General features: G+C 46.0%; 1 protein-coding gene across 1 annotated transcript in view; it reads left to right on the top strand.

The window, feature by feature from the left end:
• The first annotated feature begins 430 nt into the window (after window positions 1-430).
• The window catches only part of INPP5D (inositol polyphosphate-5-phosphatase, 145kDa), a 54,490-nt gene continuing 42,126 nt past the window's right edge, over window positions 431-12,794 (top strand). The window contains exons 1-2 of the mRNA XM_009703946.1: window positions 431-564; window positions 5,566-5,629. Of these exons, the coding sequence (XP_009702248.1) occupies window positions 431-564; window positions 5,566-5,629 (198 nt within the window). The remainder of the gene's footprint in view (window positions 565-5,565; window positions 5,630-12,794) is intronic.

Genomic DNA, 12,794 nt, shown 5'->3' with positions numbered 1-12,794 from the left:
TGGAGACCTGTAGTGGGTAGGACAGACAGACAGGAAAAAGATGGAAGGGTCTGGCAAGAGAGCGTAAATGGGCCGTCCAGCCACCAAAGCCTGGGGGACTGAATCGGTGAGGGAGCAGAAGAGATCCCCAGCCGGGACTTTTTGATACGGAGTATTAGGACGTGAAGGGGGAGGGAAAAGCAGGGAACATGGGCTTGCTAGTCGCTTCAGCTGCAGCGTGAAGAGGGAGAGCGGGGGCTGCAGGAACATGTCACGCTCACTCTGTGAGCTGTTTGAGTTGAGGAAGTTGTCCGCGGCTGAGTTTCCTTTCCCTCTCTGTACTATTGAAACAGGAAGCTGGTGAGCTGAAGCTGCCTGATCATTACACACAGACACACAGGCAGCTCTGGCAGCTCCTGTATTGGCATTCAGGTTTCCTCCAGCTCCAGCGATGGATCAGGGCTGGTACCACGGCAACATCACTCGTTCCAGAGCCGAAGACCTCCTCTCCAAAGTAGGCAAGGATGGCAGCTTCCTTGTGCGGGCCAGTGAGTCAATTGCTTCGGCATATGCACTCTGCGTGCTGTAAGTACAGCTTTCAACCTCACGCTTCACGCGGATGCTTTTGTCCCCGCTTGTGCAGGGTGTTACCCCCTGCACCCTCTCCAGCACAGAGGGGGGCAACCGGCCACTGTACCCACTGGGAAGGTGCAGCCCACATCAGAGCACGGCTGGTTTCACCTGACTGGGCCACAGGGTGGGGAAGGCTTGGGAGCAGGGCCAGGTTGAACAAACCCATATTCTTTTACTGCTGTATGGCGCACCCTACTCTTGCCCCTGATTCAAAAGGAGAGAATAATCAAAGATAATGCGGCTGTGCTATGAGAGAAAATAACCTCTTGACCTCTTTGAGCCTGTTAACAACTTGGGTCAGGTATTTACATTTAACAACTCAAGTACTGAGCTTGGTACCCTCCCAGGCACTTTTCTTGCTCTGGTTCAGCGTGTGTTTGACCCACCCGCTTGTACAATGCCATGTCCCATTCAGCAAAAGGCTTGAAATAGTTCCTGGAGCTGTGCATGATACACCCAGCGCAGCGGTGATTCTACCTGCCTCATTAATGTGGTGGCTTCCAGGGTAAATATTTCATGTGGGAAATAGGGAGAGGAGAGAAGCACTGGCAGCCTTGATCCCTCTGTTCTGCGTTGGGGCTGGGGACCAGAGAGCAAGGCCTCCTGCCCTGGGTTTGTGAGGGGCAGGTGTTACTTCTGGAGGCGGGAGTGCAGGGGCAAGAGGAGATTGAGGTCAGTAGGTGAAGTCTGAGGCATTTGACTTTGTATTACAGAGAGAGAAGAAAGTTGCTCTCTGCTTAGGAGGCATCAAGAAGAGCCTCTGTGGGACCTTGTTCTGCCTGTCAGATCCTCTTTGCTGCCATTGTGCAGCAGATTAATAAAACTTATTTCATCCTTACTCCATATTAAAGTGTAGTTTCTTTTTGAAAGTATGTTTCTTGCAGTGGCAAAGGTGGTGGTGCTGTTTATAACTCTGGTCTAACTGCTTGTCTCTGAGGTCAGATTTCTGGTGGCAGCAGAGTCTTCTGCAGTGGATTCATCTGCAGAAAAGCGTGGGGCTGGGTAACGGCCCTGTAAGTGTAGGTGTTGGACTGTCAGAGATTGGTGGCTGGATGTTCACAAAGTGCAGGGGGCCTTTGTGCCTGCCTGTTAAGATGTTTGTAATAAGATGGGGAAGAGTTTTTTCTTTCTGGAGGGAGCAGAGAAAGAAGGGTGGCTGCAGATGAATAGCCAGGACAAGCAGGAGGAAGGAGGGGCAATCATGTAGCACGGGCTGAGGGCCCAAGTTGCAAATCAGGGAACATTTTACTGGAAGAGACTGTTGCTTCCATTGAGTGTTTTTGGTATGATCCCTTTGATTTGCCTTGTAACCAGTATGTACACAGAATACTCTTGTGGAGAGATGGTGGGGATTATAGAAAGGGAAGGTGCTGTAAAAAGGTCTACTAACATGCATTTGCATAAGTTTTTCCATTGTAAATGTTTACGCAGCCGACTTTGAAAGCCTTTTGTGACTTGAGAGACATGGGATCAGGAAATAGAAACAATATCATGACCAGGATTTTCTGAACCGGGAGCCAAAGGTTATGTTCTTAAATCCATTCTGAGGTAGCTAACATGAATGGCTTGATTAAAGAAATGGGGAGCACCCAGCCTTGTCAGTCAAGAGCAGCCAGATCTGTGGTGCAAAGGGCTGGCATTAATTACAGTCTGAGAAATGTCACACAAACCGCTGTCAAAGTACCTAACAAGCTTTTGGCTTATGCTGGTTTGCAGTTACTTTGTGAGAAGAAAGGGTTAAAGGTGGTGAATAAGTCTTTCCCTCTGAATGTCATCTTGACAAAATGGGCAGCTTTGCTGAAGCTGAAAACTTCCTCAGAGATATATCAGTTTCAGCTGTGTTATTGACTGGAAGGTGTTTGAAGTTTGAGCTCTTCAGTTACTTGTGTTTAAAAAAACAGGCTGGAGACACAGAATGAGAGAAAGAGGGGAATTGAAAGCCTGCCTGCAGAAGGTTTTCACAAAAAGAGCATTATGTTGAAAGTGAGAAAGTGTCAACTGTGTGTAGATAAGGAAAACAAAAAACCATGAAATTTGCTCTGAAAAAGAAGTGTCATATTCTACTAAGGTCTAATATTTATTGGGCCAATCAGTCAAAATCCAACAAAAGCACTTATTATAATGAAATAGTGATTTTAGTGAAGAGCTGCTTTAGGAAAATAAGGTTTGTATAAATATAGTCAAGTAAGGGAGGTGTATTTACAGGGCCTTTTAAGAGTGCCTCCCCTCCTTTTCCGAAACTTAGAGCAGCAGCATCTAACTCAGCAGAGAGCTGAAACAGCAAATGCAGAAGGAACGCTCCTCCCCCTGCACTGCTGTCCTCTGCTCTGCTGGTCACACTGCCCCATAAAAGGCAAGAAGCAAAACCATTTTCCTCCTCCTTCCTCTGTGCCTGGAACATTTGATCTGTCAGTTTATTGACAAGAAATGGGCTCCTTAACTTACCTGGAGGGGAATGCCTGGATCCTGAAATCAGAAAGAGCCTGCTTAGCGTTCACAGTGTGCTGCACCCGAACCAGTATCATTCCTCCAAGGGATCTTCTGTTGGTAGTTCGTGTGTGAATGGCTGCAGGATTAACACCACTTCTAGAGATGACCCTCAAAGGCTAGCTGCAGCTTTGGGATCCCTCTGCGGACACTGCCTGTGAGGTACCATTTCCAGCCCCCTGGGCAGACAGCCTTGCTCATGGTACACTTAGCACCATGCCTAGCATGGCGGTCCTGTCGAGGATTTCCAGGCGCTGCCCATATGCACATCATCACCTGTGCATAAAAACACGTACAGCAGGAGAGGAAAGAGAAAATACAAACCTTGTCCCCTTTCCTCCTCTGGTTGGATGAGAGGACAGAGAGATGACAAAGTACTTGGAGACATGTTTAAGCTAAGCCTGATGTTATATTTACACCCCACATAGACAGCCTGAACGGTGGTTGAGCAATTCTGAACTCAACCCAGTTTTTAGGGATGGACCTGGAATGTGACAGTAATTTGGACCACATAACTTGACAGTCAGGATGCTGAGGAGATAAAGCCTAAGGGTAGGAATGGAGTAAGAGTCCCAGTTTTCTCCACCCACATGCGCTAAATTAGGGGACTGCTAAAGAGGCTTCTTGCTTTTGATCCTAGGAAGTGCTCCTCCTTACTCCTCTCTCACCCAACAGCTCTTCTTTCCCTGCTTTTCCGCTGTCCTCAGCTTAAACCTCTTTACAGGTATTATGACAGCAGCCTCATAAGGCCTGTGTGATGGGCCACTTTCTGTGAAGGTAACAAGGAGAGTCCTCTTGTGATGCAAGAGCCATTGAGCTGGTTTTTTTTATCAGTTTCATGATCTACACACACACACATTTTCTCTCATCAGCTGCATGAGCAGTTCTGCTTAGCGCTGTTTGCATATCAGCAGGAGGAAATGGTGTAAGAGAACTGCATTGACAGATAAAAACAAAACCCATGCCCTTCCTTGGGGCATATCCTCATCTGGCATTGATTGCCTGGGCTTGGTGAAATTAGCAGTGTTGTGGCAATCCAAAGCAGTTGGGGGTCATGGCTGTGACTTCCAGCTCTGTACCAGATCCTCAGATGTGTGAACAAATAAGTGCCTGTGAAATGGTCTTACATTGCTTAGTGAAGTGGTACTGAGCTCTGCGAACAGTTCTAATTCTTCTGTGTTCTTTGCATTAATGCCATCAAAAGATACAGGTTCATGTGAATACATGACAAAATCCTCCAAACACCCTGGAAAAACTCAGCTATGATTTATGAGTAATATCTTTTCATTTCCAATTGTTCTTTGTGACTCCTTGTATAAGGCTGCCTAAAATCCTGATGATCTCTCTCCTGCGTGGAGTGATTCTGAAAAGCATATGGTGAATAGACTCACAACATAACTGTAAAAGAGATGAGGATGTTTTATTGATCTGCCTGATCTCCCTAGCTGGGGGGCTGACCTCAGCCCACATTTCATGATGATTCCACTGTGTTTCTGTTACAGCCAAGGAAGGTCTGAGAGTGGATTTCGTTTTTTCCTTTGAGAGGAAGAGGTTGAAACCAGCATCGTTTGCTGGCTTAAAGCCAAATTGTATGTTTTAAGAGTGTTTTGCAGGTGACTTAAAAGATTTGATCAATCTGTTGTTCAGTTGGGAGAAAGGTAAAAATGTATTTTTTAGTCAACGCTTCTTGGGCAAGCTTCACAAAGCTCAGCAGCTGCTGAGGAAGATCATGCTTACCATGTTACAGCACTGCTCAGGCTTCCCTTGGGTTCTTGTGCGTGACTGTGGCCCTCCACTGGGCAAAAGACTCCTCCATCCCCCCTTAAATAAGAATCTAATTGAATTTAGCTGGGACTAAATGTTCATTATGGCTGACATACAGATGCACAGGTACAGGATAGGGAGATGGGTTTTCATTTAGGCTGTTGTTTAGGATTTGTGCATGAAAATGTGCCTAGCAATCAGGTGTCTTACTGTGATTCAGATGAATTTTTATTCCCTGCTCTCCGCCTCCCCACACACAAGTAAATCCACATACTAGCCCTTCAGTTTACTCATTCGTTGCTGATTTTGGCCCTGTGTCTTTTGGATTTCTGCTTTTTTCATTCCTTCCTGAGACACCCACACTACTGACAGCTAGAGCCATTTGGTGTTTTCTTTCTTTCTGGCCAGAAGAAGAGTTGAATAACTCACTCTGAGGCTGATGCTGATATCACTTTCTGCAGTGACATCTGCAAACATGTCTCAGTGACCGGGAACACCAGGTTTGTGTTAGTTCACAGACTCCAGGGAAAGAACTAAGGAGAAATGTTTAAAACCCTTGTGCATGAAGCCATCTGTGTGTCTTGGGATCTTCCAGTACCTTTTCTCACGGGATCTTCCAATACCTTTTTTCACAGGGAGCGGTGCCACGGTGTGATTTCCTTCTGGACAATGTCTAATCCTATCTCCTCTGATCTGTTCCAGGTTCCGGAATTGCGTTTATACCTACCGAATTCTGCCTGATAAAGAAAATAAGCTAATTGTCCAGGTAAGTGATGATGTGTACTATTTGGTCCCACAAAAATGCACTTAACACCACTCACTGCTTTTTTTCAAAGTAGTTCCAACACCGAGGGAAAAAGGATGTAAGGAGTTAAACTAATGCCCTGGGCCAGCACAGTGCCAGTCTCCAGTCCACTGCTGTGGAGATTTTAGTCTCTGGTCCACTGCTATGACCATTGGCACACTCTTTAACATGTGTGCCTTCAATTCAGTGGCACTGCTGGGTTTTATATAACTGAGAACCTCAGCCCATGGAATACCTTTTCCTCTGAAGCCAGTTTCTTATCAATACATTGTGGATCTTTTCAATCTAAAATTGCAGCACAATTTACCTGCATCCAGAGAATGTAACCTGAGTTGTCGTCTCAGGATCCAGAAAATACCAGGACTGAGGGCAGAAGTTTCAGACTTTCTGTTTATTCCTGTTCTGCTTTAGGATACTGAACGAGCCACTTCCCCTTCCTGTACCACCTCTCAGCCCTTGTTTTCTCAATATAGATCATGAAACTTTGAGGGGGGGAGAGAGGCATGGTCTCTTACAGCCCCAAGAAGTGGGCATGGGTTTACTAGGAGGCAGTGGGGGCTGTAGCCTACCCATCCTCTCAACACAGCCAGTGCTGCATGGGCATGCTCTGTAAAATGAAATGGAAATGCCCATGCTACCCATGTGCCCCAGTCTGCCTTGCTCTTCAGAGTGGGTCTACATTTGTTCCTTCCCATTTCAGATGACAATTAGCTTCCCACACTAGAAATACAGATTTTTACCAACTCCATGTGCAGCTCACATGCACCATGTTACTTACATATTTTGTGATGTGCTTCAGGGACATCAGTTTTTCTTTGAGATCTCTGCACCACAGAGGCAGTATATCTGAAACTGGAGTGATCAGGTTAGCGAGAACACTTGAGTGCTGGCAGCTTTCTTTCAGCTGTGAGCTGTTGATAAGAATTGCCAATTGTGTGTCCTGGGTGCACACATCCAGCCTGGCTCCCTCAAGAGCCACTTTTGGGTGGCTCAGGCTCAACCTGTTTTGTGAAGCCCCACTCAGATGCAGCTCTGCACAAACACAGCTGTATTGCCACCGAGGCCAATTCCAGGCTCTTGGTGCTGTGCTCCAGAGGGCTGTGTGCTCAGGGCCAGCCACCAGTATCAGCACGGTGTCCCAGTTGGCCTCACCAGCTACAGCTGCCTTCCCTGGAGCTGTTGAGATACCTCTGCCCTGCTTGCCACGGCATTTCTGTTTCTGAGGAGGAACTGGCAGCAGGACACTGCACCAGGCTTGACCTGGGTCTGTATGCGTTACGATGGCATGTCACCAAAGGTAATCCATCTTCCCAGAGCACCGGGCAACACAGTGCAGAGGAACCCGTGCAGGCTCTCAGCGTGGGGCCAGTACTCAGCTGGAATGAATAACCTGTCATTCTGATCTGGCTCCACACAGTATGCCACAGGCTATTTGTAGTAATACTCGATTTTTCCCCATCATCTGATATATCTCAGCCTTATTGTCCTAAATAATGTGCTTTGGCCTATTGTGGTGGTGTGATGATGTGTTGTGATGGTAAGACAGGTGTCTAGAAGGTGATATGGTGTTTATCCTTATTTACAGTACCTAGAGCAGCTGCTGAGATCAGGATCTTACTGTGCCAGAGAGCTCACAAGTGAAACACCCCAGACAGGGAGAGTGCTGGGGAGACCTGAGGCCCAGGGGATGGGAAGTCCCACAGCAGCTCTGTGGCAGAGCCAGGATGGGAGCCCAGCTCTGCTAATCATGTCCTTGCTCTTTGCACTGTCACCGTGCTGAGGAAGGGAACTTGTGGAACCCTAACTCTGATGGGGTTTTGTCTGAGTTTGGTAGCTGCTTTGTCTTTTAGGAAACAAGTGCGGAAATGATTATATATTGGCTTTTCACCTGAGGGGGTGGAAGAAGGGAGGCCAGAGGTTACCTGCAAAGGTAGCTACACAACCCCACACTTCGCCCTTATGTCCCCTGGATGGGTCTCAGCACCCTGGGCAAGCCCTGGCCCCCTCCTTGTAGCCCAGCTGCGCTGCGGGCATGTCATGTGAGTGATGCTGAGCATGCAGCCTTTTCTAGAAGAGCACAGACACCCGAAGTTACAAGAGGGTTTGAAATCTGAGTTCAGAGCAACATGCCTGTGTGCAGGCAGCTCTCCAGAGAGTGCTGGCCTACAGGCTGCTCCCAGGACCCACCAGCTAAGGTATGATGCAGACTGAGCATGTAGTTCTGTACATTACAACCTGGGAAGACACCAGTTACGTTTCCCAGTTTGTACTGGATCTGTAATTGTTTCTGCCGTGGCAAAGGGCCTGTTTTTGTGCACAACTATTCCATTTGTCCACAGATCGAAGCACTGCAGCTATAAGGAACCAGTATTTCTCTCTGCTGTAGCAATGGGCAGCTCTCATGGTAGATCAAGGTTTATGAACAAGCAGAAGGTGTGACTGATGTCGGTCAGCTCAGGCTTTCCCCACCACGCACACCTTCACCTCCTCACCTTCTAGTTCTCCACAGAGAATTCTGCAGGGTATTATTTACAAATAGATACGTTCTCATCCTCTCTGGGAAGGGATTATTGGACTACTGCTGGATCCAGACAGTGTTATTAGGACTCTAGGGGATCTTTCTAATGAAACCTTTTGAAATCTACTAGATCTGTTAAGGAAATATGATCTACTACAAGTACACCTGAAGCGATTTGTAAGATTCTCTTGGGATCTGTGTTGTGATCATGAGGGATTTCTCTTGCTTATATGTTGTGGGATGCAGAGGGATTGCGGTGGAATACCTTTGTATGCTGGGTTGCCAGGAGCTGTAGGTTGAATATCAGGAGTAGGCTAGATAAAGTGTGGTGTTAACTTATGTTTTGAAGACACAACACCTCCCGTTTTCTGCTGCTTTATTCCAGTTCTGTGGGAGAGGCAGAAGAAGGGGGCTGGCTTCTTCTGGCACCAGAGAGATGCAATGAGAATTGTAATTGAGGCTCAGAGCAAAACAGTCTCATGTCGTTGGCTGCTGTTCTTGGTACGTTGTTCCAGCTGGGCCAGACTTTTTTGGTTGCTTGTCTGTTGACTTTTGGATAAAACAAAAACTACTTCATGTGTATTAAAATATGAGATTTTTGAAAAGAATAGTTCTCCTGTGCAAGAATATAAAAGCTATTGAATAGGAAGGAGTTTTGACATTTTAAAAAGTCTCATTAAAAAGGAAAGAGTCTACTAATCCTCTGGAATTAGAACAGGTGTTAAATTAATACAGCAATCAGTAGATACTTCTCATTTCTGGGTTTATTCAAAAAAAAAAAAGACAACATAGGAAAGATTCAACACTAAATCCTGAGGTTAGCCTGTATTAGTTACAAATATGGGCTCTGATCGTGCAATGTGACCTTTTTTGCCTGCACCGTGCTCCTTCCTGAAGCTAACAAAGTTGTTTTCCTGCCCAGATCTGGGCTGTTGTCTGTCAGGCATTTCTCATGATGACAGCAGGTTCAGAAGATGTGTAATATCACAGCTACATACACGGCACTTGTGACATTACAGCTCTCCCCCTGCCACTCTATGGAATTTTTTCACCTTTAAAGCTGCAAGTTGCTTCACATTTTTTTGAATCTTGGAGAGTAGATTTTCTTTTTTTTTTTTTTTTTTCATTAAAGGCTGGTCCCGCACTAGTGCAATGATACTCAGTGTCATTTTTTGCATGGTTAAATTAACAGTTCAAGTAGAGGTGGCAGAAAGTGAGGTGCATATTTTTGCATTTTTGCATGCAGGCTGAAGAGAAAAATATTTGCATATGTCCTTCCAGCATTTTGTGGCATGCTACATGATCTGCCATTAGGTTTCTGCATCTGCAGCAGCTCTACAGCACTTAGCATCGTCAGGTATCCTTCTTGCCTGCCCTATCTGGAATCAAACTGGTATCCCCCCAAAACATACTAGGCCATAGCGGTTACGGTCATAGACTTTTTTTCTTTAAACACAAATAGAAATTCTTTCCCTTCTTTTCTGGGACTGCTGAATTTTCTTCTCCTGTTACTTGAGACTTCAAAATATAGGCAAAGAAATCCAGGCTTGGATGAATCGAACTTGCATCCTGCTGATGAAAACATATTTAAGGAAGGGGGGAAGGAGTAAGAAAAACCCCTTGAAACACAGGATCTGTAACAGAGTGGAGATCTTTGTCCTTAGGCAGAGAACAATTAATCTTCAAGATATCTCTGTTAGCCCACAAACTCTCACTATAGTAAAACACTGAGACCTGAGAAGCTGAGACAGGAAGAGAGTGAAAAACCAGTTACACAGAGACCCAGGAGCAGGGGCATGAGGCTGGAAATCAACTGCCTCCTGAGTTAGCTTAGCTGCTGCCTGCCTGTGGGGCAAGTCACAGCTGGGGTACTTAACTTTCTTCTCTGTCAAAACAAAGATGATTTTCCCTTGCTCAAATGGCAAGGCATAATTAGTGCAGAGTTGTTGAAAGTTTGAGGACTAGCGGAGTGTAGTCGTGTTTATGCAAAGAGGGGCAGAGAAGCAAAGGAGTCCTTGGGAATCACAAGAGACAACCTAAACACACTAAACCTGTCTTTCTAAGCCAGTCATCTATGTTCAGTTCTTGCCATCCAGATTCACAGAAGATAAAACTTTCCTATGCTGGCACTTAAAGCACCTCATGTATACAGCTAGCTGAGGTGTCAGTATGACCCTCATCACTGCACAATCTGAATTCCTTGTGATCTTAGCATCTCCTCAATGGGGGGAAGTGTTCTTGTTCCCATTTTACAAACAGGGAACTCAGTCCTAGTCTGAGGATTGGGTTACAATAAATAATTTTAAATAGCTGTCCCTTGCTGACCTTATCAGGATCAGAGAATGTGTGTGATACATCAGTATTCATGCCCCCCTCATTTCAGATGGGCAGTCAAGGCTGTCACGTAGTCAAAACTGAGTTGTACCTCTGTAGTCAGTGAGGAAGAAAGAGGTTTCTCATCGGGGTGGGCTAAACTGTCCTTGGCAGGTCCTGTCTCTGTTGCCTAAAGAGCCTGGAGAACCCCCTTAAACTGCCAGACTTGGCAGGCTGCAGTCAGGTAAAGAGATTCCCGTTACAGCTGACTCTTGTTCAGTCTAAGAAGGTGCTGAGGTCAAAAGCTGCTGTTGAAAAACTGTGGTGCTGCCTCTGCCTAATGCTTTACCCTGTATTGCCTTTATAGACTGCAATTTTAGAAGATCACTGTCAAGAGTATAACCTGCCTTTTTGAGTGAGGATGCTTGAAAGAGGTGATGAGAAGGAAGAAGACACTGGCATTGGCTGGTCAGTGAACAGGGCTTGGTACAGGGTGGTGTGGTACCATCGCTAAAACCCTATGGAATTTGATCTCTCTAGATTTCTGGTTCATCTCAAATAGGAGTTCACAGCTTGTGTTATCTGATGGCTGTTCGGCAATCTAGCTGCAGCGCAATCAGGCGTTTCTCAGTGGCAGCTAGATTGCATCTTAGTTTATGCTCGTAGTTTATCAGATAACACTTCATAGGTTGTTTGCAGGATCAAACACTTACCTCCTGCCACTCTGTGTGAAGGCTAGGGGGGGAAGATATCCTGATGGACAGATGTCAACTTTGTACCAATGGGGCTGTCACCAAAGATGCCCTTGGTAGAAGCCACTGAGAGAGAGTCAACCTAGTAATTACGGGAGCAGCTTTAGCTTCTTGTGAAAGGTGGAGTCTCCTTAAGAAACTGGGCATCTGCAGAGCAGGCTTTTGGTAGCTCAGTGCCACGGACAGATTTTATAATTGTGTGCTGGATCCTCCTGTGAGTGCGGCGCAGCCTGGCCTCTGAGCGAGAGGAAGGCGCAGCCTCCCAGTGCTTTCCTGTGGGCATGACCTGATGCTTTAGCTCAGTCATGTAACGTTCCCATTCTGCCACCCAGAACTTGAACCAGATGCATTTGTCTGCCACCTCAGGGCTCAGGCCTTGCCCGACCACTGCTGCTTCCTTCTGGCAAGGGTGCTCTTTCCTTCTCCTTCTTGCCAACTTGGGAGTTTTTTTAATGTGTTACTCTTAAGTCTGCTCTCCCATTCATGCCACTGGCTGAGCTCTTGCTTCAAGTTGTGTCCCTGCCATGCAATGTTGCGGACTGCCAAAGACTGAGGCTCCCACCACCCACAGTGCCTTGAATGGTGTTTTTATCTTTTGCCTGCCCCGCAGGAGAGGGCAGAAATAGAGCTTGACTTGAGCAGGAGTAGGAGACACTTTAAATTTTCAAGCAAACTGGAAAATTTAAAAAAATGCATTCAGGTGAAATGTTTCATTTTGATTTTGAGCTTTTCAGAAGTTACCACAGTCTTGCCAAGATGTTGAAGAAAAATGTTATTTCAGATGGAAAAAGTGGATCATCCTTTTGAAAAAGTCCAGATAAGCAATTTTGAATGTTTCACTAATTTTCTTTTTTGCTTTGAGCAAAACTGTTTGACTGACTCCAGAGTTCGGCAATTTCTGTGGATTACTTTGTTTTGAGAAGGAATTGTGAAAAGTTGCCACATTCTTACACTACTTAAGAGACTGTATTACAGTATGGAAAACATCAGTATTTTTAAAGTTACGGCCTGTCTTTTTCTTTCTGCTTCACCTTCCCGGGCTGTCCTAGCTGCCCGGCTCCTTGACAGAAAGCAGCGGTGTGCGTGCATCTTCCTGCGCTCTGCTCCGTGGGTAAATGTGGGAGACATTCATTTTGCAGTTCCAGTGCCAGATCATCATTTCTGCGAGCATGAGCGCTGCTTGCATTCGTGCTGAAATTCACCATTGCTGCAAGGGCTTTTAAAAAATTACTTATATTTATACTTACTGCTTCTTGCAAAGGGAGGGCCTGACCCTATTAACTTGTAGGTTTTGCTGACTTCAGTGAAAATTATAGATGCCCTGGCAGCGCTGTTTTACATTGAGTGATTGTCTAGCTTTTTTTTTTTTTTCTGGTAATTTTTTCTAGTCTGATATGAAGCTGTGTGCAACAGGAAACAAATGGTGCTATGCGAGCAGTTAGAAAGCAGGCCAGCAGCTGTGACTCACAGTATCAACTGACACTGAAGCCGTAGGCTACCAGTGCACTTGCAGCACTGGCTCCCAGAAGGTAGGAGAGCCAAT

Source organism: Cariama cristata, unplaced genomic scaffold, assembly GCF_000690535.1.
Source record: "Cariama cristata isolate BGI_N322 unplaced genomic scaffold, ASM69053v1 scaffold14537, whole genome shotgun sequence".
Classification (NCBI taxonomy): Eukaryota; Metazoa; Chordata; class Aves; order Cariamiformes; family Cariamidae; genus Cariama; species Cariama cristata.
This window is presented reverse-complemented; position numbering and strand designations above follow the sequence as displayed.